Genomic DNA, 23,367 nt, shown 5'->3' with positions numbered 1-23,367 from the left:
GTGATGGTTCGAAACCAAGTCCTGTTTAGACTTGTGTAGCCATTCAACTCAGCTACTGTTGGGTAGAAACACACAATGCAGACACTTTGCCAGCTGTCTTTTTGTAGTAAATGGTCAAAGAGCAAAGATCAGAGTACTTTTCCTATTACTTCCTGTTTCAACAAACCTTGTTTATCTAGACAGGAAAGGTCTATGTTTGTGTTCAGAGTGGAATACTGCCACTATACAAACTGCAGTAGTATTACATTTTCTTGACATAAATGCAATTAATAAACATTAATAAAATAAACAGAATGTGAATAAAACAGAATAAAAATCAAAAGCTATGAAAGCCGGGAATGGAATAAGATTTTTCTGCTATAAATTCTGGACCTTTCACGGATGTAGTACACATTTTTGAAAATGTGTTGATGCCCCCAATAAGCATCCATTATCAAAGGTGTGCAGCTGAAGAGATTTTGGGAGCCGGTGTGACTCCGACAGTGTCATTACAGCCCTTTCCATCTCACCAGCGCTGATGCTGGAGCGAGGGATTTGACTTGGAGGTGAAGAAGAGACACCATTTTCCCACTGTTTCCTCTGCTGTCAGAAAGCAAGCTGTGGTGGCGGTCTCCTCTGAAGGCACAGCATTACAGGCAGAGACTGATGGGGAGAGACGGCACAGTAAGAAAGAGAGAGAGAGCAGAAAAAACAGATGTGCCGCTACATCCTGCCCTCTGGCTATCAGACACATGGGAATACGACTTTCAAACGTACCCGAACATACTGGAAGTTTGCAATACACCAATTTGTATAGTAAAAGAAAGCAGACAGATGACTACAATTAAGTGACAGGGCTGTCTGTGCTTCAACAAACAGCTCAAACTAGGCAAATGCCAAAAATGGAAAATAATATATGACTGTTTTCAGACAGATTTCCTGAACACTACCATTGATCAGCCAAAAACATTCAATCTTCAAGAGGATCACCATTCGAAATGTTTATAATTGGGACATAAAAAATGACACACTAAAAGAACAAAACATCACATTGAAACTGCAGCTCTCATGTTCACACTCGAGAATCAAAGTCACACCTCTTTCAGTGGACCCAAAACTGAACTGAGGGCGGTTCTCTTCAATTCATATTATAAATGGATCTCAAAGTAGATCTCTTTTAGTTGTGATAAAGCCATTTTTTTATTTTAGAAACGAGTGTTCAATAAATCCTGATCGGCGTCTGTCTGCGTTGCATCAGAGCAGTGTCGAGCAAAGGCCACCGCTTCAATTCCATCTCCAGTTCACGCTTATTTCTCCAGACATCATTATAGACATTGCACTGACTTGTACAATGATGACTGAGGCAATGTTTGACTTCTCATTTATTTAGCAGGGAATCATGGGAAACATGATCAATTTGCTATTTTAGGGAAATAGCTTGACATTTATACAAAATAAAAAGGCAGGGGAGAGAACATTGTCATAATGGTTTTTCTTGCTGTGATAATCAGGACACATGAGCACCTGCATTCCAATGCATTATTCTCCATCTCCATGCAGTGTCTACAAAAAAATAATCAGACATAACCTTTTCCATTCTGAACTCTCACAGTTCAGCAGAGAGGGAATGTTCCTGAGCAGAAAGATCACCTCTGCTGCTGTAACTTTTCGTTGTGAAAAAGATTACATTCCCATGACATCAGGAGGAACTGAATCTAGTTTCATATTCACAAATCACAAATGAGATCCCCTTAATATCTCAGATGTTTCTCTGACACAGCAATATGATTAAATTGAGAGCAAATGCTGAAGGCTACGGCTTCTTATGTTTCTCTTGACAAAAAGCCGTTAGTAATCCCACACGTTTCAGACAGAACAACATCTCAAACTGTGCTCAGAATAATTAGTCTATAGGAATGAAAACTTTTAATTATCTAGTTCGGTCATGAAACTCTACACTGTAAAAAGTAATATGTTCTATCTACTCAATATAATTGTGGCAACAGATTACAATCAATATTATTAATTAAATTCAACATATAAAAATTGAGTTAGAATTAATCAAATTAATTGCTTAAAAGTCAACTATTTAAAATGTGTAAAATTAACAAACACCATTACAAAAGCCACAAACTGACATAAAAAGCAAAGGATCAAATTACACAACTAAATGGAACACCGATCGACATAGTGGTGACCAAACATTTTCAATAAAATCAACATCAACATCTAAACCTTGGTTAATTCTTGTGTTTCTCTTTCCTTCAGTGATTCTGCTTGTTATCATCAGGTGTCTTCAGTTTTGGTAATGAAATATAAAGAGTTCTTAATTCATCTTTGACGTCTGTTATTCAGATATTTTTCTTTACATTTTACTCATTTTAAATGGTTGACATTTAAGGAATCAATCTGATTAATCCTAAATCAATTCTATTTGTTGAATTTAATTAATAATATTGCTTGTAATCTGTTGCCAAAATTTTATGGAGTAGATATAGCGTATTACTTTTTACAGTGTAGATGGCGCAGACTGATAATTCCTTTATGCAATCTGTTATCAATCACATCATTAGTGCATGGCACAAGTTGACTGGCCTCTGTTGATTCTGCAGCCAATGAGATTGCATGCTCAACTTTCAAATCGTCTGGTTTAGTGTTTTCTGTAAGCGAGTTCCTCTGAACCCCTCCACCTCCCCAGCTCCACCTGCCTAGATCTGCTAGAGGATTTATGTATGTCTATTCATGCAGCAGCATATCTTACATGCTCACAGCAAATACATTGACACTGCCATATTCATTAACATGCCAAATCTATTCAGAGAGTGATAATGTAGGTTTAATATCAGAACCATGTCTTCTAAAAAGCAACAAAACTAGAAATCAATCGGAGATTTTCGCTTAAGTTTCCTGAAAACCACTCCAGTAAATCTCCCACGTTTTAATAGTCTGAAAACAGAGCGACCTTTGAGATGAATGGGGATGCTGACGGATAGCGTTCTTCTCCAGGTATTTGGGACAAACCTGGAAAATTTCAAAAAAGCAGCGGGACAGCTCTGAGCAATAGTTTTTAGCTCAGTTCAGGCCCGAGGGGCTTCTGCTGATCTCAGAGGTTTCAGGAACACAACTGTGATAAAGCCACACCTAATTATGAGCTACACACACACACACACACGGCTGGGGAGCTTCAGTGAGTCTTTAAGAGGAAAGAATCAGTGTGTTTGGCTTGTGCTCAGGCACATACAAGAGACGATGTTCGTTCAGAAAGTTACGCCTCCTCTCTGTCGCCCTTTTCAAAATGCATACCCACAACCAAGATAAACTATGCTGCCAAACATAATAATATTGATAAATGTGAAATGTGCACACGCCACACAAGCGCCAGACAATAAGGTTTAGCAGGGAACTAACTGACAGACAGAGACAGAGAGAGAGAGAGAGAAAATGTGAATTTAAACAGAGCACTCGGGCAGACTGGCACCAATCTAAATGTAATTGTGTAAATTCACCGGTTCCACTCAGTTCTCCCTGTCCGAGGTGAGATAAGCGTGTGATTGGCTAGAGGGAGATGAAAAAGCCAGCGAGCGCTCCATCTAAAGCCACGTCTAAAGCAGACCTGGAAAACGTCTTTTGCCAAAATAAAAAAAAATATATGAAAGTTCAAATGCGACTGATGGGGGAGAGGGGCTCCTGTTTGAATTTCAATCAGGCGGCGAGCGAGTGGGCCGCCGTACTGTGCCGCCACTGGGGACACAGAGCATCTCTCTGTAATGAAACCATGCATACGCTGCTCTCTCTCTCTTCTTCTCTCCGGAAGACCGTCGTCGCTTCGTGCCTCCTCATACGAGCTGCATATCTGTCCTCGCCGAGTCTTGCCACGTTTAATACGGGAGCCATGGAAACCCGCGGAGAGAATGGCATCGCAGCGCTCAAATGAAGGCACAAGGCCCTTATATGCAGTGTGACTGAGTGTTTGCTCTCATACACTTCCAATTTTATAAGGGCGGTGGTATACAGCGCATGGTTTGAGTCATGATTAACATATAAACACACACACACAGGGTTTGTGGCATCGATGATAGCTGCTCCACACGCTCTCTTGTTTACTTTATTTTCCAATTATGTTTCTGAAGAAGCTCCAGGCAATTATTTATGTGCAAATACAACACACCGAGAGGGGAAAAACACACTTTCAGTGGAGGTGTGCTGCAGCAGGAACAGGAGGACCCTTGTTTCAATGTCACTTTATGGATCGCTGTGAAACTGCAGCTGAACCCGAACCTCCATCTGCTCCAGGGGAGCCCAAAGCCTGCGTTTTGTGCTTTTGTGTGTGTTTATGTGTGTATGATCAGAGCAGGAGTGTGTACACAGAAGAACACCCATGCACCTGTGCAAACTAGGTGAAAACCTCCAGTATTTACACTTCGAGGGACAAAAAATAACATTTTGTCATCATTTACTCACCCTTGTGTCATCCCAAACCTGTATGACAAACGTCCATACAGTGAAGATCAATGTTGTTTTGGACCCCACTGACTTACATTGTGTGGAGGAAAACAGTTTTCCACAAAAGGAAAGTCATACATGTTTGGAAGAATTGATGACAGAATTTTCAATTTTCAATATTTACACTGACAATGATTTGCAAAGACAATGTGACTGGAAGTCATTCATTTTCAATAAGAATTGGCATTTAATCAGTGAACAAGCATGCCATACTAAGCGACTCAAAGCTTATGCTTTTTTCTTAAGTCAAAAGGACTGGATCCCTGAAATGTTGGCAATATATCCCCAAAGTGCTTTAAAGGATTAGTTCAGTTCAGAATTAAAATGTCCTGATAATTTACTCACCCTCATGTCATCCAAGATGTTCACGTCTTTCTTTCATCAATCGAAAAGAAATTAAGGCGTTCGAAAGAGAACATTCCAGGATTTTTCTCCATATAGTGGACTTCACTGGGGTTCAACGGGTTGAAGGTCCAAATGTCAGTTTCAGTGCAGCTTCAAAGAGCTCTACATGATCCCAGACGAGGAATAAGAGTCTTATCTAGAGAAACCATTGGACATTTTCTAAAAAAAAATAAAAAATAATAATTTATATACTTTTTAACCACAAATGCTCGTCTTGCACTGCTCTGTGATGCTCCACGCATGACGTAATCATGTTGGAAAGATCATGCGTGATCTACCGAGGTACTTCCACCTACGTCACGCGTGATCTTTCCAACGTAATTATGTGGAGCATCACAGAGCAGTGCTAGACGAGCATTTGTGGTTAAACAGTATATAATGTTTATTTTTTTAGAAAATGTCCAATGGTTTCTCTAGATAAGACTCTTATTCCTCGTCTGGGATCATGTAGAGCTCTTTGAAGCTGCACTGAAACTGACATTTGGACCTTCAACCCGTTGAACCCCAGTGAAGTCCACTATATGGAGAAACATTCTGGAATGTTTTCCTTCGAACGCCTTAATTTCTTTTCCACTGAAGAAAGAAAGACATGAACATATTGGATGACATGGGGTGAGTAAATTATCAGGAAATTTTAATTCTGAACTGAACTAATCCTTTAACTGCTGCCAGCATGAGCACCTCCCACAAAAATAATGAATAAAAAAAAATGCACTTGTTAAAAATTTCATGGCACCACAAGTAGAAGGATGAATAGGAAGTCCAGCAGACTAACCTGCACACTTGGTTCTGGTGATGAGAGCCGGCCCGGGCTGTCCGGTCCCCCCCTCTCCCGGTCGGGTCAGCAACACTCGGATCTCATACTCCGTGTCGGGATCCAGGTGCCAGAGTTTGTAATTGGGCGAGTTGACGGCGTGGGTCTCTGTCCAGCTTCCAGAGGTCATCCTGTACTCCACCTCCTTCAGGATGATGGGGCCGTCCCCGAATATGGAGTTAGCGTTCAGCTGGATTAGCAGGTATGTTGGCCCGACGGCCAGCAGCTGAGGAGGAGCGATGGGTCTCGGGGGCTCTGGAAGAAGCAAGAGAAATCATAGAGACAGACTGAGCTACACGTGATCATATTTTAATCCAAACAATGTCACACAGAATTAAAAAGTAAATATGTTAATGAGCTTGTGATTTCTGATCGAGGGTTATTATTATCGGTTAATGTTCTGGATATCACTTTCTATCAAATTTATTTAATTTAAAAAAAGCACCTGTAATCACACTACTGCAGTACAAAAAAACATGCTTAAATCAACAAGCAAACCATAACGATACATGCAAATGACGACAGTATTACACCACACCAGACGATCCAGATGGTCCTTTAGTAACTGTGTGCGCGTTTGCAGATACATTTGGCTTCGCAGACAAGCGGAGAGACATCTCATCCGTACATAAAACAAGCTAGTCATCTATTTTTTACTGGATTGGAAAACAGAAAGCATGAAGCTGTTTTTCTGTTTGTTCTGCTGGGTGTAAGTGTAGAGATCCTCACATATCGGAGATGCTCTGGACACTGCTGATGACTTTATGATTATGAATAAATCACCAAGATGGAGCATAGAAGGACAGCGTTAGTACGAGACATCCTGACGCTTGTTTTGGTGACATATTAAAGGCTCTCCCTCATCAGCATCACATTGATTTTGGTGAGGAGCCGTGAAGCGGCGTTTAGAGCTGCGAGACCGTCCACCGGAGCGACAGACAGCTCACGCTGAGAGACGCCGTTTAGCGCGGGACGATCAGATGGAGACACACTCTCTCTTTCCACCCCAGATGGCTCCTGAACTCTCTATTTGTTTCAGTTAATTAACCAGCCCACATGAAGCTCAGAAACAACACAAAGCAACACGCCAATCACACGCCTGTTGAGTATTCATGTCCATAAACGCTTATATATGAGCAGACAGTATATACTGGCCAACCTAAGTTATTATTTTTAGCATCATTTTTGCAGTTCTGGTTGGTGACACTTGCATAGAAAGTACCTTCAAATACATTATTATACCAAAATATCTGCACAATGACACCACTGATCAACCACAGTTTTTTTGGGAAAGAAATTAATATTTTTATTCAGCAAGGACATATTAAATTGATCAAAAGTGACATTTATAATGTTACAAAAGATGTAAAAAAAATGCTGTTCTTCTGAACTTTCTATTGATCAAAGAATCCTGAAAGAAACACAAATATGAAGCAGCAACTGTTTTCAACACTGAAGGCACAATATGTAATATTTTTGGATTAGAAAATCCACTAGAACAATGTTATATATTTTGTTGACTTTCGATGACTATCGATGACATCATACCCGCGTTACCTTTGGTTTCCGGGAATTATTTTGTAGAAACCATGGAAACACCAAAGACGCTTTAATATATTCTGTGTTTTGTTAGACAGGTGAGACACTGTTTGCGTACATTTACAGACAGAAAACTAATCATGTTATATAGCTCAACACAGTAAGTCGTACTGTTTAAATCTTGTTTTCTTGATTTACCGCGAGTACCGTGTTTTACCATGCCTAATATCGATATGTGATAAACAGCACATACGCTACAGTAACGTTAATAATCTCATCCATGAACATGATTTCTACCCGAGTCGCATCCCGATTTTTTCCACCGGCTGTAGACGTGAAGACTACACCTCCCATGATTCTGTGAAATCAAGACGTCACCAAGCCACGCCTTTGTTTTGAATAAGCGACCTCTAGTGGCGAAAATTTACATAGTGTGCCTTTGATAATAATCAGAAATTAAAACTGAATTGACCGTGATTTAATTGAAGATATGTCATAAAACATCATGATTTTACTCAATTAGCCTATAGGATTTAATGAAATGTACGTCTAACTCATGAAATTAATAAATAACAACCCAATGAATTACAATAAGTATTAAGTTCAACAATAAAAACACTAGTAACAACATGCCACCACTCAATTTTGGTGGCCCATCTTACCCCAAAGGTCTAATCTTATCTTTTCACTTCAAAACAAAAAATATAATTTTTACTCCACAAATCTAAAAACATTACTGCGCCCATAACAAGTACACACAAAAACTTTGATATTCAATATTTTCAAAATTAGATCAATTAACCTCTTTTTTATCAGTGTTGCCTTTAAATGTAATGCGTTACAATATTGCGTTACTCCCTAAAAAAAGTAACTAATTGCGTTAGTTAATTTTTACGGAAAGTAATGTGTTAAGTTACTTTTGCGTTACTTTTTCTCATCTGGGCTGGGCTTGATGTTTGATTTTTAATAACAACAAAAAAAGTTCAATTTTTGGCATTTTGAATAAGCTTCAGGATGAAGGAAATGTGCTGTTCATCTAAAGTCATTTCTGATTATTAGTATGTTTTATTATTATTATCTAAGTATGTTTTATTAGTAGTAGTATTTGTTTAATTTAACATATTTAATTATTGCAGGTTTGTGTAGTATTCTGGGATTGTATTTCACAGTTTAATTTCATTTTGATAAATACTGAATCTGTTTTTGGCCTAGAACTATGATAACCATAACAAAGTAACTTGTAACTCAGGATATTTTGTTGTAAATTAAAAGTAATTGCATTACTAGTTACTTGAAAGTAATCTGATTGTGTAACTCAGGTTACTAGCAATGCATTACCCCAACACTGACGATCACATCTCACATGTTCATATTCAAATGACAAAATTAAAAACAGCATAGCCATTCATCAAACGTGCATCTGTGGTCAAGAGAAACAATAAAGATGTGTGCGTCTCACCCGGCTCTCATTCGTCTCGTACTGCTTATTTCAAACCGTATCGCAATGAACTTTATCAATATAATCAGCAGCTGTAGATTGTTTTTTAATTTTCTGAATAAATCTGCCGTTGCTCTGAGTGTTTAAACCGTTCGAGCTCGTGTAAATGAGCGACCTGTGTAATGCTCTTAATGGAATAAAGGAAGGAATGAGAGTTAATTGATTTATTGTGTGTTCCTGCAGGAGGAGGTGCTGGTATCCCTGTGCAATCAAAGCCGGCTTATTTTAATGCTGTAATCTGATTCCAGTGTGTGTGTGTGTGTGTGACACCACTAACAGCAACACGGCAAAATTACATTTCACCAAGTAATCGAATCACAGTGGCAGTAATGCACAAAAGAGCTGCCCTTGCACACACACACACACACTTTGACATCTTTCTTGTTGACTTGTTTTGAGCCGTGTGATGACATCACCTCTTTTATTTCTCATGTATTATTTTAAATGTGACATTTACCGGAGCATCTGCTTTCGTCAATCACTCTCTGACATACGAGACGTTACCCTTTACAGCCGGTTATTACAGCGCACGGGTAAATCACCAAACCTTCCAGAGCATGAGCAGGTCACGCTTCACCCCGACATCAAGAGACAGAAATCAGAGATGTTTTGCTTGAATAGTGCGCTGTGCTCTCATTCTGCTGGATATCTGTGCCGAACGCATTAACGTTGAGTGCACAGATCCCGTTCAGGGAAACTTCTCCATGTTTGTTCGTTCTTTATTACGACGGCGTCACTCAATCTGTTGTTTTGGATGTGGATGATGATAGGCAGCCATCTACGTGATATAAAAGATGCTGTTTATTAGCGTGTCCATCAACATAAAACACCGTGGTACATCTGCCTTTTACCACTAATGAAGAGACTCAGAGAGCAGAGTCACGCATTAATGTGAACGGCTGCGCTTATTTGTGTTCCTCAGAAAACAAAGCGTCCGAGAGCAGACAGGGCTCTTTAAGGAGCCAGCAAAAAGCCTCATTCGTTTGTGCTTGAACCTGCAGACAAACGACATTCATCTCAATTCATTAGAGCCACTGACACGCGCTCTCAGAGCCACAAACACTCAGACACGAGCGAGAGCTTTTAGTGGACCGGCGTCTGGAGCGAGTGAATGGAGCCGTGTTCATATATTAGCTGAAAGCCTCGACGCGATCTGTTTGATGCTTCGGTGGCAGGGTGAATCAGGGTTATTAAACTGTGATGAGTTTTATTTACATATTCGATTTTAAAATTGATATAATTCTATTCTGTTTGAGACAGCAGCAAATAAACAACTTTTCCAGTTTTCCTTTTTGACAGAATATGTAAAGAAATCTACAGTCGGCTTTGTGAGATTCATTTGAAGGGTTAGTTCACACAAAAAAATTTATTTCTGTCATTAATTACTCTCCCTCATGTCGTTCCACACCCGTAAGACCTTCATTCATCTTCAGAACACAAATTAAGATATTTTGATGAAATCTGAGAGGTTTATGACTCAATATCTATAATCAAGACAAGTTCCAGAAAGGTACTAAAGACATCATTAAAACAGTCATGTGACTGCAGTGGTTCAACCTTAATGTTATGAAGAGACGAGAATACTTTTTGTGCGCAAAAACAAAACAAATCTCTTCTCTTCTGTGTTATTATCTTATGCAGGTGACGCATCCTTCCGTGAATACGTACGAATGCCGGCTCAGTATTGGCCAAAGCTGGTCATGTGATCAGCACGATGCATCATGCACGAGCCGGCCAATAACGAGTCGCCGTTCTGACGATGAACCTGGAAGCGCTGGACATAAACAACGTATGAAAGTGACACAGAACAGAAGAGATTGTTGAATAAAGTCATTATTTTTGTTTTGTTTTTGTGCACAAAAAGTATTCTCGTCTCTTCATAACATTAAGGTTGAACCACTGCAGTCACATGACTGTTTTAACGATGTCTTTAGTTCCTTTCTGGACCTTGAAAGTGTTGATTATGTTATCATAAACCTCTCGAAATTCATCAAAAATATCTTAATGTGTGTTCTGAAGATGAAAGAAGGTCTTACGGGTGTGGAAAGACATGAGGGAGAGGAATTAATGACTGAATTTTCATTTTTGGGTGAATTAACCCTTTAAGTGTTGTAATTAATATGCATACAAACTTTGTTGTTAACAGTAACGGCCTTGGGTTGAACAGGGTTAATTTCAGCAGTGGGGCGAGCGCTGAGAGCGAGACGTGAGCGTGAATCTCTCTCTGTCATGTGTCACCGGCTGTTTCACGCGGGTCATCCATCATGTGTGGCTGACATGAGCGCATGATAGCGCTGTGCCCCGCTGTTAGCCTTCCTTAAGCCCTGTCTCATCTGTCTTACACACACACACACACACACACACACACACACCGGTGAATGCTGCCATCATGCAATTGGAAAATGCACTTGGCCTCGACTCAACATCTTATAGTCAGAGAAATAATCTTTTTTTGTCATTTATTTCACACGCGCGAGGACCTGGCAGGGACGTGTTTGATCAAAGCAAGGCCGGGTTAAAAAAAGAAAAGGTAAAGAGAGAAGAGAGACAGACATAAAGGGAAGGAGAATATGTGAGGGAGGAAAAGCAAAAGGAAATATTTCCTGTGGGAAGAGTCACAGCTTTTTTATTTTGAAGTTTTGATGGGGCTTGTGAAGGGAAAGAGATGACAGAAGCGAGCGAATATGGATCAGGGGACACGGCAATCTAACACCTGACGGACAGCGTTAGAGAGAGAGACAGACTGATCCCTGTCTCCTGCACATCACTCTCTCTCTCTCTCCACGCAGACAGGATATGTGATCACCTCTTCCTGTCCGTCACCTCACACACACACACACACACACACACACACACACACACACACACACACACACTATCCAAAACCAACACTCATCACGCCACATACGCTGGTCCGACCCCTGACATCTGTCACCAGACGACACTCTGACACACAATATACTGCTCAAAGATTTTACATTTTTTGAAAGAAATTAATACTTTTATTCATCAAGGACACATTAAGTTGATCAAAAGTGACAGTAAAGACATTTATAATGTTTCAAAAGATTCTGTTTCAAATAAATACTGTTCTTTTGAACTTTCTGTTCATCAAAGAATCCTGAGAAATCAGTTTCCACAAAAATATGAACTGTTTTCAACACTGATAATAATCATAAATGTTTCTTGAGCATCAAATCATCATATCAGAATGATTTCTGAAGGATCATGTGACACTGAAGACTGGAGTAATGATGCTGAAAATTCAGCTTTGATTACAGGAATAAATTATATTTTACTATATATTCACATAGAAATAAGTTATTTTAAATTGTAAATATATTTCAAATTTTTACTGTATTTTTGATTAAATAAATTCAGCTTTGATTACAGGAATAAATTATATTTTACTATATATTCACATAGAAATGTTATTTTAAATTGTAAACATTTTTCAAATTTTTACTGTATTTTTGATTAAAAAAATCAGCTTTGATCACAGGAATAAATTTTATTTTACTATATATTCACATAGAAATGTTATTTTAAATTGTAAATATATTTCAAATTTTTACTGTATTTTTGATTAAATAAATTCAGCTTTGATTACAGGAATAAATTATATTTTACTATATATTCACATAGAAATGTTATTTTAAATTGTAAACATTTTTCAAATTTTTACTGTATTTTTGATTAAAAAAAATCAGCTTTGATCACAGGAATAAATTATATGTTAATATATATTCACATAGAAATAAGTTATTTTAAATTATATATATATTTCACATTTTTACTGTATTTTTGATCAAATAAATTCAGCTTTGATCACAGGAATAAATTACACTTTATTATATATTTACAGAGAAAACAGCTGTTTTACATTTGAATAATATTTCACTGTTTTTACTGTATTTTTGATCATATAAATGCAGTCTTGGTGAGCAGAAGAGACTCTTTCAGAAATCGTACCGACCCCAAACGTTTGACTCTTTTGCACTGGCTGATCTGGCTTTGTGGGCATTAAGACACATCTACAGCCGTCTTTGTCAGGTTTGTCAGAGGTTTGACTCCAGACCCGAGTGTCGCAGGTGAGCATGTGAGAGCACAGCAGTGTGTTTGGTGAAAGCGAATGAAGCATTGATGCGTATCACAGTCAGGAAGCCGCGCTTGTGACATTAATGAACCGCTTTCTGTTCTTCATTCTCTCAGATTCTCTCAGATGAAGCTTTCAGAGTTGTTGACATTTTGGCTCTTTTGGTTTGTTTGCGTTTGTTCTGTGTGCGCATCATCGGGAAGTATCAGACGATCGCGCTTCATCAAACTTTAACGATCCGTCAGCATGCGCGGCGCCGGGGTCTTTAAAATCTCCCTCGTTTCAACTCCTGATCTCTCCCGTCTCTCCAGGCATATTTACCAGCGATCAGCCGCGTGTTTGCGACAGGGTGCCGCGCTCACAGGAGGGTGACAGCCTGTTATCTAGTCATTAGAAAATCACAAGTAGCAAACAATCATCGTCTCCATATCTCTCTGCCGTCTCGCTCCAACACAAGCACATCTGCATCTGGAGATTTGAGCGGTTCTTCGATGCTTCTTCTTAAACATATAGTGTTCTTGAGTTGACTGTATGGTTCTTTGGAGATAAATATAGGGCTGCACGACTTGGCCACTAAATTATATTGTGATTTGAACAGCGATATGACACTTTATTTCATATTGAAATGTCTCATATGCAACTGCTGAGATACAAAAAACAAGAACCCAACTGTTAATGTACATAGAGTCACACTTGTTTTTACTCTTTACAAGAAACAACTACAAATTACAATAGTGTAATTCTTCCTTTTCAAAAATCCAAACCCTTTGGCTTTTAGCACATCAAATCCTTGAGCTTTTATTTTATTTTTGATGGAAAACTGGTGAAATTCTGAAGTTTTTCTGTTGGAAATTATGTGAATTTAAATAAAGACAGATTATATACTTCAGTTATACTTTACTTTAAGGTGTCCTTGTTACAGTGTAATTAAAGTAATGAGTAATATTAATAAACTGCAAGTACTTAGGGTTTGGTTTAGGGTTAGTTGCATGTAATTATGTATAATTTATTATTATTAATACAGTACGTACATGTAACATGTGCAACAAAGAAAAAACTTCAATACTTTAATTAAATCACAGCCTTTGATTTGATAATCGTGATTTGAGCTGTTTCACAATTCCACTTTTATTTTCATTGCTTGTGCAGCCCAATTTGTTTATTTAAAAGTTTAATTTGATTTAATTAATTCTTAGCTTTTCATTATCAGTGTGAAGGTCCAGGTCTATTAGTTCTTGCAGACATTAAAGTAGACGGACTTTCTCCTGTGACGTCAGGCTCAAAACACCAAAAGCCTTTCAGTTCCAACCAGAAGAGCGAGATTGAAGAAGAGTGCGTTTGAGGAAGAGTGAGTTTGAAGAAGAGCGAGTTTGAAGAAGAGTGAGTTTAATGACATATTCACAAGATGAGCGAGTTTGAAGAAGAGTGAGTTTGAAGACGAGTGAGTTTGAAGAGGAGCAAGTTTGAAAAAGATCGAGACTGAAGATGATCGAGATTGAAGAAGAGTGAGTTTGAAGACGAGTGAGTTTGAAGAAGAGCGAGTTTGAAGAAGAGTGAGTTTGAAGACGAGTGAGTTTGAAGAAGAGCGAGTTTGAAGAAGAGTGAGTTTGAAGAAGAGTGAGTTTGAAGAAGAGTGAGTTTGAAGACGAGTGAGTTTGAAGAAGAGCAAGATTGAAAAAGATCGAGACTGAAGAAGATCGAGATTGAAGAAGAGTGAGTTTGAAGAAGAGCGAGTTTGAAGAAGAGTGAGTTTGAAGAAGAGCGAGTTTGAAGAAGAGTGAGTTTGAGGAAGAGTGAGTTTGAAGAAGAGTGAGTTTGAAGAAGAGTGAGTTTGAGGACGAGTGAGTTTGAAGAAGAGCGAGTTGAAGAAGAGTGAGTTTGAAGAAGAGTGAGTTTGAGGAAGAGTGAGTTTGAGGAAGAGTTTTAAGAAGAGTGAGTTTGAAGAAGAGTGAGTTTGAAGAAGAGTGAGTTTGAAGAAGAGTGAGTTTGAAGAAGAGCGAGTTTGAAGAAGAGTGAGTTTGAAGAAGAGTGAGTTTGAAGAGTGAATTTGAAGAAGAGTGAGTTTGAAGAAGAGTGAGTTTGAAGAAGAGCGAGTTTGAAGAAGAGCGAGTTTGAAGAAGAGTGAGTTTGAAGAAGAGCGAGTTTGAAGAAGAGTGAGTTTGAAGAAGAGTGAGTTTGAAGAAGAGTGAGTTTGAAGAAGAGCGAGTTTGAAGAGTGAATTTGAAGAAGAGTGAGTTTGAAGAAGAGTGAGTTTGAAGAAGAGCGAGTTTGAAGAAGAGTGAGTTTGAAGAAGAGTGAGTTTGAAGAAGAGCGAGTTTGAAGAAGAGTGAGTTTGAAGAAGAGTGAGTTTGAAGAAGAGTGAGTTTGAAGAAGAGCGAGTTTGAAGAAGAGTGAGTTTGAAGAAGAAGTTTGAGTTTGAAGAAGAGTGAGTTTGAAGAAGAGCGAGTTTGAAGAAGAGTGAGTTTGAAGAAGAGCGAGTTTGAAGAAGAGCGAGTTTGAAGAAGAGTGAGTTTGAAGAAGAGCGAGTTTGAAGAAGAGTGAGTTTGAAGAAGAGCGAGTTTGAAGAAGAGTGAGTTTGAAGAAGAGCGAGTTTGAAGAAGAGTGAGTTTGAAGAAGAGCGAGTTTGAAGAAGAGTGAGTTTGAAGAAGAGTGAGTTTGAAGAAGAGTGAGTTTGAAGAAGAGTGAGTTTGAAGAAGAGCGAGTTTGAAGAAGAGTGAGTTTGAAGAAGAGTGAGTTTGAAGAAGAGTGAGTTTGAAGAAGAGTGAGTTTGAAGAAGAGCGAGTTTGAAGAAGAGTGAGTTTGAAGAAGAGTGAGTTTGAAGAAGAGTGAGTTTGAAGAAGAGCGAGTTTGAAGAAGAGTGAGTTTGAAGAAGAGTGAGTTTGAAGAAGAGTGAGTTTGAAGAAGAGTGAGTTTGAGGAAGATCGAGTTTGAAGAAGAGCGAGTTTGAAGAAGAGTGAGTTTGAAGAAGAGTGAGTTTGAAGAAGAGTGAGTTTTTTAGAAGAGCGAGTTTGAAGAAGAGTGAGTTTGAAGAAGAGCGAGTTTGAAGAAGAGTGAGTTTGAAGAAGAGCGAGTTTGAAGAAGCGAATTTGAAGAAGAGTGAGTTTGAAGAAGAGCGAGTTTGAAGAAGAGTGAGTTTGAAGAAGAGTGAGTTTGAAGAAGAGTGAGTTTGAGGAAGAGTGAGTTTGAAGAAGAGCGAGTTTGAAGAAGAGTGAGTTTGAAGAAGAGTGAGTTTGAAGAAGAGTGAGTTTGAAGAAGAGTGAGTTTGAAGAAGAGTGAGTTTGAAGAAGAGTGAGTTTGAAGAAGAGTGAGTTTGAAGAAGAGCGAGTTTGAAGAAGAGTGAGTTTGAAGAAGAGTGAGTTTGAAGAAGAGTGAGTTTGAAGAAGAGTGAGTTTGAAGAGTGAGTTTGAAGAAGAGTGAGTTTGAAGAAGAGTGAGTTTGAAGAAGAGTGAGTTTGAAGAAGAGTGAGTTTGAAGAAGAGTGAGTTTGAAGAAGAGTGAGTTTGAAGAAGAGTGAGTTTGAAGAAGAGCGAGTTTGAAGAAGAGTGAGTTTGAAGAAGAGCGAGTTTGAAGAAGAGTGAGTTTGAAGAAGAGCGAGTTTGAAGAAGAGTGAGTTTGAAGAAGAGCGAGTTTGAAGAAGAGTGAGTTTGAAGAAGAGTGAGTTTGAAGAAGAGCGAGTTTGAAGAAGAGTGAGTTTGAAGAAGAGTGAGTTTGAAGAAGAGTGAGTTTGAAGAAGAGTGAGTTTGAAGAAGAGTGAGTTTGAAGAAGAGTGAGTTTGAAGAAGAGTGAGTTTGAAGAAGAGTGAGTTTGAAGAAGAGTGAGTTTGAAGAAGAGTGAGTTTGAAGAAGAGTGAGTTTGAAGAAGAGTGAGTTTGAAGAAGAGTGAGTTTGAAGAAGAGCGAGTTTGAAGAAGAGTGAGTTTGAAGAAGAGCGAGTTTGAAGAAGAGTGAGTTTGAAGAAGAGTGAGTTTGAAGAAGAGTGAGTTTGAAGAAGAGTGAGTTTGAAGAAGAGTGAGTTTGAAGAAGAGCGAGTTTGAAGAAGAGTGAGTTTGAAGAAGAGTGAGTTTGAAGAAGAGTGAGTTTGAAGAAGAGTGAGTTTGAAGAAGAGTGAGTTTGAAGAAGAGTGAGTTTGAAGAAGAGCGAGTTTGAAGAAGAGTGAGTTTGAAGAAGAGTGAGTTTGAAGAAGAGTGAGTTTGAAGAAGAGCGAGTTTGAAGAAGAGTGAGTTTGAAGAAGAGTGAGTTTGAAGAAGAGTGAGTTTGAAGAAGAGTGAGTTTGAAGAAGAGCGAGTTTGAAGAAGAGTGAGTTTGAAGAAGAGTGAGTTTGAAGAAGAGTGAGTTTGAAGAAGAGCGAGTTTGAAGAAGAGTGAGTTTGAAGAAGAGTGAGTTTGAAGAAGAGCGAGTTTGAAGAAGAGTGAGTTTGAAGAAGAGTGAGTTTGAAGAAGAGCGAGTTTGAAGAAGAGTGAGTTTGAAGAAGAGTGAGTTTGAAGAAGAGTGAGTTTGAAGAAGAGTGAGTTTGAGGAAGAGTGAGTTTGAAGAAGAGCGAGTTTGAAGAAGAGTGAGTTTGAAGAAGAGTGAGTTTGAAGAAGAGTGAGTTTGAAGAAGAGTGAGTTTGAAGAAGAGTGAGTTTGAAGAAGAGTGAGTTTGAAGAAGAGTGAGTTTGAAGAAGAGTGAGTTTGAAGAAGAGTGAGTTTGAAGAAGAGCGAGTTTGAAGAAGAGTGAGTTTGAAGAAGAGCGAGTTTGAAGAAGAGTGAGTTTGAAGAAGAGCGAGTTTGAAGAAGAGTGAGTTTGAAGAAGAGTGAGTTTGAAGAAGAGTGAGTTTGAAGAAGAGTGAGTTTGAAGAAGAGTGAGTTTGAAGAAGAGTGAGTTTGAAGAAGAGCGAGTTTGAAGAAGAGCGAGTTTGAAGAAGAGTGAGTTTGAAGAAGAGCGAGTTTGAAGAAGAGTGAGTTTGAAGAAGAGTGAGTTTGAAGAAGAGCGAGTTTGAAGAAGAGTGAGTTTGAAGAAGAGCGAGTTTGAAGAAGAGTGAGTTTGAAGAAGAGTGAGTTTGAAGAAGAGTGAGTTTTTTAGAAGAGCGAGTTTGAAGAAGAGTGAGTTTGAAGAAGAGCGAGTTTGAAGAAGAGTGAGTTTGAAGAAGAGCGAGTTTGAAGAAGAGTGAGTTTGAAGAAGAGTGAGTTTGAAGAAGAGTGAGTTTGAAGAAGAGCGAGTTTGAAGAAGAGTGAGTTTGAAGAAGAGTGAGTTTGAAGAAGAGCGAGTTTGAAGAAGAGTGAGTTTGAAGAAGAGTGAGTTTGAAGAAGAGTGAGTTTGAGGAAGAGTGAGTTTGAAGAAGAGTGAGTTTGAAGAAGAGCGAGTTTGAAGAAGAGCGAGTTTGAGGAAGATCGAGTTTGAAGAAGAGTGAGTTTGAAGAAGAGTGAGTTTGAAGAAGAGCGAGTTTGAAGAAGAGCGAGTTTGAAGAAGAGTGAGTTTGAAGAAGAGCGAGTTTGAAGAAGAGCGAGTTTGAAGAAGAGTGAGTTTGAAGAAGAGTGAGTTTGAAGAAGAGTGAGTTTGAAGAGTGAGTTTGCGCAGGTCTTTCTGCAGCCGCACAGGAAAACTCTGCTTTAGATCCACTGGTGTCTAATAAAAACAGAGCTTAGTGCCTGTTTGTGTTTGAATCTATTTCACAGCACACGTCTTGTCAATTCAGTTTATTCTCTGCGAGAGCAGGCTAATGTCATTACTCTAAACCCTGGGCCAAACCCGCCGCGCTCCCCTCGCGCCGCGGCCACAACTGTTTTGTGTTTTCTTCCCCTCCCGTCTCTCTCGCTGCAGCTGGAGGACACACAGATCGATCCTTCTCCAGCACAAGAATCCGCCACTGAAATTTTCATTTGTTACAAAGCGGCCCCAAACAGCCGGGAGGGCCCGCTGTCGCCCCGCATTAGGGAGAGCGGGAGCTAATAAAGCACTAGCCCGGGGTCACGTGCGACAATAGGCAACTCCGTGCCAGCTCCCATTAGCACACGCACAAATCCATGGCCCAAAAATTTCCGCTGAAATTACCATCTTTGGTATCCTTGTAGCAGGATGTCAGCTGGGAAGTGTGGTGGAGATATCTGAGCTGTCAGCGCGGCTGAGACTCAACCGGCCCTTCTGCCCTCCGGCCGCCGCTAACTATCGCTCTCAGAGTCGCATCTGCACACGGGGAACTTCACGCGCCACTCTACGGACCCCAGTGCTTCTGCACGCTCTTGTACGGTTCAGGGTAGGTCGCCAAAAAACACCCAATGAGATGTGTTTGCTTAAACAGGTCGTGCATATTAATATGGCATCATGTGCCCAATGGGAACTCAATTATGAATGCATTTGTATTATTTATTAGCGTTTAGATAAGCAGATGTTCGCTGTAGCCATGGTGGGTTCTCCTTGATTTGGCCTTAAACTAGCCTATAAAATCACAGCCTTTGTTCATTATATATGATAATAAACAATGCTGTACCCTTTTGTAAAAGGCTCATCCAATTAGAATACTGTTTATTTTAATATATAGCATAAATAACAAAGCAAGCCTTTACCTCTGACTATGAGTCCAGCGAAGTTGGAGACGCCAGAGCCTCTCTCTGATTGGGTGACGCAGCGGTACAGATCTTGGTCCTGACTGGTCACCTCTCTCAGGCGGAAGGAGGCTGCAAACTTCCTGTGGTTGATGTTTTTCTTCTCCGCCACTGGAATGTCCTCTCCGTTACGCCGCTGTATATGTGTCAGAAGAGCAAGAGAGATGAAGAATAAAATATATGAAGGTCTGATTTAATTCAGTCATTTCCTGCCCATTATAATGGCTTCAGGTGTTATAATTCACCCAGAGTGTGTCAACATTCACAATGCTCCATGTTATGTATTGAATGCTGTGGGATACGGATTTAAGGTTGGTCTCTTTTTAAAAACACTCAGCAGATTACTGCAGAACTGAGAGTTATATGTTATAAAAAGTTATTGAAGTTTGACTTTACTGTAGGGCTGTCACGATATTCGATTTTTCACACCACGGTTATTGTGGCCAAAATAATTCACGATACGATATATTTTGCAATATCTATAGAATTCTTGGGGGGGGGGGATGTATCAGTCAAATTAATTTTTACTTTGTTTATTTAATTTTCTCTATCAGGGTTTCTGCACATTAAGTCAAATTTAAAACCTTTTTAAGACCTGAAGAAATAAAACATTACATTTATACATTACCAATCAAATGAATATCAACAAAATAATGAAACTATTATCTTTGCAATACAGAGGTGACACAGAATGAGAAGTGGCATTAATATATTTACACAGCATTTACAATTTGTCTACATAAATTTAATTCATTATTTAAATATGGAATTATTTCTAATGTTAACCTTTTTATTAAAATGTACTTTAAATATGAAACTAAACTGCCAGTAGGTGGCAGCAAGTCACTGTCTTAATGAGTGAGTGAGTCATTCATTCAAACGATTTGTTCAAATAACTGATTCATTCAGGAAGCAAGCAAGTGTCCGTCTTTATTGAATGATTCATTTAATCATTAAACTGATTCGTTCTAAACGCGGATTCAGTCAGTATATCAAAACATGTCTGTCTGTTGCACGGGGACTCTGTTTTGCTTTTTCATAATTTAGAAATTTTCGTTGGCGAAATAAAGAAAAAACAAATAATTTTTACATAATACTATGTCTAAAATGTAACTCATATTGTTCATTTAACAATAAGTTATCTTAAGAGTCCTATTCATTTTAAATATTGTGGTTATCGGTATATTGTCACATCCTAAATTAACACAATGTTGATATTTCATGCTTTGAATATCACGATTATCGTCAATACTGGTGTACTGCGACACTATCTTACTAGTTTACTGTAAAGTGAATTTAAACTGAACTAAACATTTTTTTTATTTTATTCAAAATATATATTTTACAAAATAATCTGGACTCTACAATAGACAGAAAATCAAAGACACAAGTCTAACCAAGTTGAGGTCCAAATTTGAAGTTGATATCACAAAAATTGAGCTTCTGAAAGGTTTTAAAGTACCGTCTCCATTGTAACGCAATGATTTTCACAGGATGAACTTTAATTAAGCATAAAAAAACACAAAAACAACAAATAATCGCACCAAATGTCCCGCTACCAGGACACTGACAGTTAACAGGCTATACTAACTTAACAAAAGTAAGTTAAGCTATCGATCTCATAGTGAAAACAATTTAGCCTACCGAAATTTCGTTAACAGTAGAAGTGAAATCTTATTGTAGTTGAAATCTGGGTACCATCTTACATTTTAAAATCACGTACAGGGGAAGTTTGCTCCTGTCAACGAGAGACGCAAACATGACAGTCTCGCGGCTCTTACACGGTAAGCTTTTCTTTAACTGTTAAGGCTCGTTCACACCAAGAACAATAACTATAAAGATAACTATAACGATAACTATATGTGCGTCCACACCAATGATTGATATCGGTCTGTTATTCTAAAGTCACGCGATGCGGTTTCAAAGTGTGTACAACATGCTGTTCTTGTTGCATTTACATGCTTTAACCAGAAGATGTCCTCAGCATGCCATGTTTGGAGTGAATAGCTAGTGTAATCGATCTAATCTAACAGAGAAGAAGTCAATAGGTGGAATAAAAACAACTAGTCTTTTTCACTGCAACTTCAAAGGAAGTAAAACAATGTTGTTGAAACTAGCGCGGGTTTGACTTGTCAAACAGTGGTGGATTTTTCTGGAACTCAGTGATTAACTTCTCTGCAATCTCGTCTTCCATTTTAAATCATAGTTTTAAATGCACAAGCCCTTAAATTAGAATGGATTCTGATTGGCTGTCGGTGTTTTATCATTCAACAGCTGGAAAAAATCATTCTGGGTTTTGTTTAGGGTTAGCTGCTTGCATAATTTACTGTTACTACTGGAGTAAACATATGTAGTTTAACTATTCCACCTTAATAAAGCGTTACTCATGAATTTGGGACTTGACCTTACAGTAGCACCAGCAGAACTGAACGTTAAGCTTGTTCTGTGGGACGCTTGACTAGAGGAGTGACGGCAGTGTTTTTTTGTGTGTCAGTTTGTGTGTGTGTGAGTGTGTGTGTGCTACAGAGGATCATTCATTAGCCCCTTTAACACTGCCATCTCATATTAGTCAGAAGCGCAGCAGACACCAGCACTCGCTTGCTTTTCTTCATTTTTTCACCTCCTCATGTATCAGAGCAGAAAAGGTCACTGTTCCTACACACTTTACCACCCTGTCAGGCACTTCCTCTCTTCAATCTTTCTCTGCACTGACTTCTGTACGTGAAGCGCTCTCATTAGTTAATCGCAACGAAAGGGCAGCGGCAGGGCACGGCACAACACGCAGACATGAAAACCCCGCTGACACAGACATCATTAAGAGAGCAGGATTTTCCTTCAGGATGAATAAAGTGGGAAGATTTGAGGGGCAGGAGAGGAGACGCTCTCTCTGTGACAGGCTCGGCTGTAATGAACCCGCGTCTCTCTCCAGCTGCTTGATTAGTAGTTGTGGTTATATATACACCCGTTGACCATGAATATGCGATATAGTTTCCGAAAATGATGCAATTCTTTGAGTATCGTGAAATCAAACTTAAAAACAGCAGACTTGTTTGCTCCCGCACATCCTGAACTTGACATTCCCGGCCAATTAGGGTGAAACCCATCTCTGATCTAAAGCACGGATCGCGTTAAGAAGACATTAGCTCAGTGGTGCTCGACTGGAGGATCGCAACCCAAAATCCAGTCACAGTCTGTTCTGATGGGTCACCGACAATATGGTTTCATTTTTTAAACTGTACTTACACTTTATTTCAGTAGTCCACTTTAGACATTCTACTAACTATCATGTCAACTAACTCTTATTGGAATATTATAGGGTATTAATAGACCGTCTGCTTAATATCTACTTTATTTTGATGCTCCCAACAGACGTTCTGATGACTATCAGTAAGTAATAGTTAGTAGAATATGTAAAGTAGACCATAGAAATAAAGTGTAATCATAATACATTAATGAAATAAAGAGAGACACTTCCATGACTGTTTCTGACATCTTTTAAAAGCGCACTCTTGTCATAATGTCAAATTAGTTTTATTTTAAATCATTATGTTTTGATAATATTTTGTCACGCTTTAAATAAGTATTTAACATACTAAAGCACATGTAAAGTGCTTGATTATCATTTTAACTGTATCCAATATTTAAAGTTAATATATTTTAAATGTACAAATTTGCTACTTCATGTGCAATTACAAATATATTTAAGTACATGACATACAAGTTTTTACATAAATTACATTAAAGTATATTTTAGTGTACTATAATTGATTGTCAGTGCACTTTAACCATTATTTAAAAGATTATATATGTAATTATGAAATTACATGCAAAGATGTACTTAAATGGGTCAAAATAAAAATGTAAACTATAATACATTTTTATTTAGTTGCATTAGCAACTATACATTCAATTTGCAATTAAGTGTTGTTTTAAAGTGCATTGTTTCCGTAATAAT

General features: G+C 38.6%; 1 protein-coding gene across 4 annotated transcripts in view; it reads right to left on the bottom strand.

Moving 5' to 3' along the window:
* Positions 1 to 23,367, bottom strand: part of ptprk (protein tyrosine phosphatase receptor type K) — a 177,196-nt gene that overhangs the window by 75,772 nt on the left and 78,057 nt on the right. For all 4 annotated transcript variants that reach the window (XM_067384979.1, XM_067384977.1, XM_067384981.1 and 1 more), the window contains exons 6-7: positions 19,374 to 19,548; positions 5,663 to 5,956 (exon numbers count right to left, since the gene is read on the bottom strand). In XM_067384979.1, the coding sequence (XP_067241080.1) occupies positions 5,663 to 5,956; positions 19,374 to 19,548 (469 nt within the window). The remainder of the gene's footprint in view (positions 1 to 5,662; positions 5,957 to 19,373; positions 19,549 to 23,367) is intronic.

The sequence above is a fragment of the Chanodichthys erythropterus genome, chromosome 4 (assembly GCF_024489055.1).
Source record: "Chanodichthys erythropterus isolate Z2021 chromosome 4, ASM2448905v1, whole genome shotgun sequence".
In the NCBI taxonomy this organism is placed as follows: Eukaryota; Metazoa; Chordata; class Actinopteri; order Cypriniformes; family Xenocyprididae; genus Chanodichthys; species Chanodichthys erythropterus.
The sequence above is the reverse complement of the archived record's forward strand: the minus strand, read 5'-3'. Positions and strand labels throughout refer to the sequence as shown.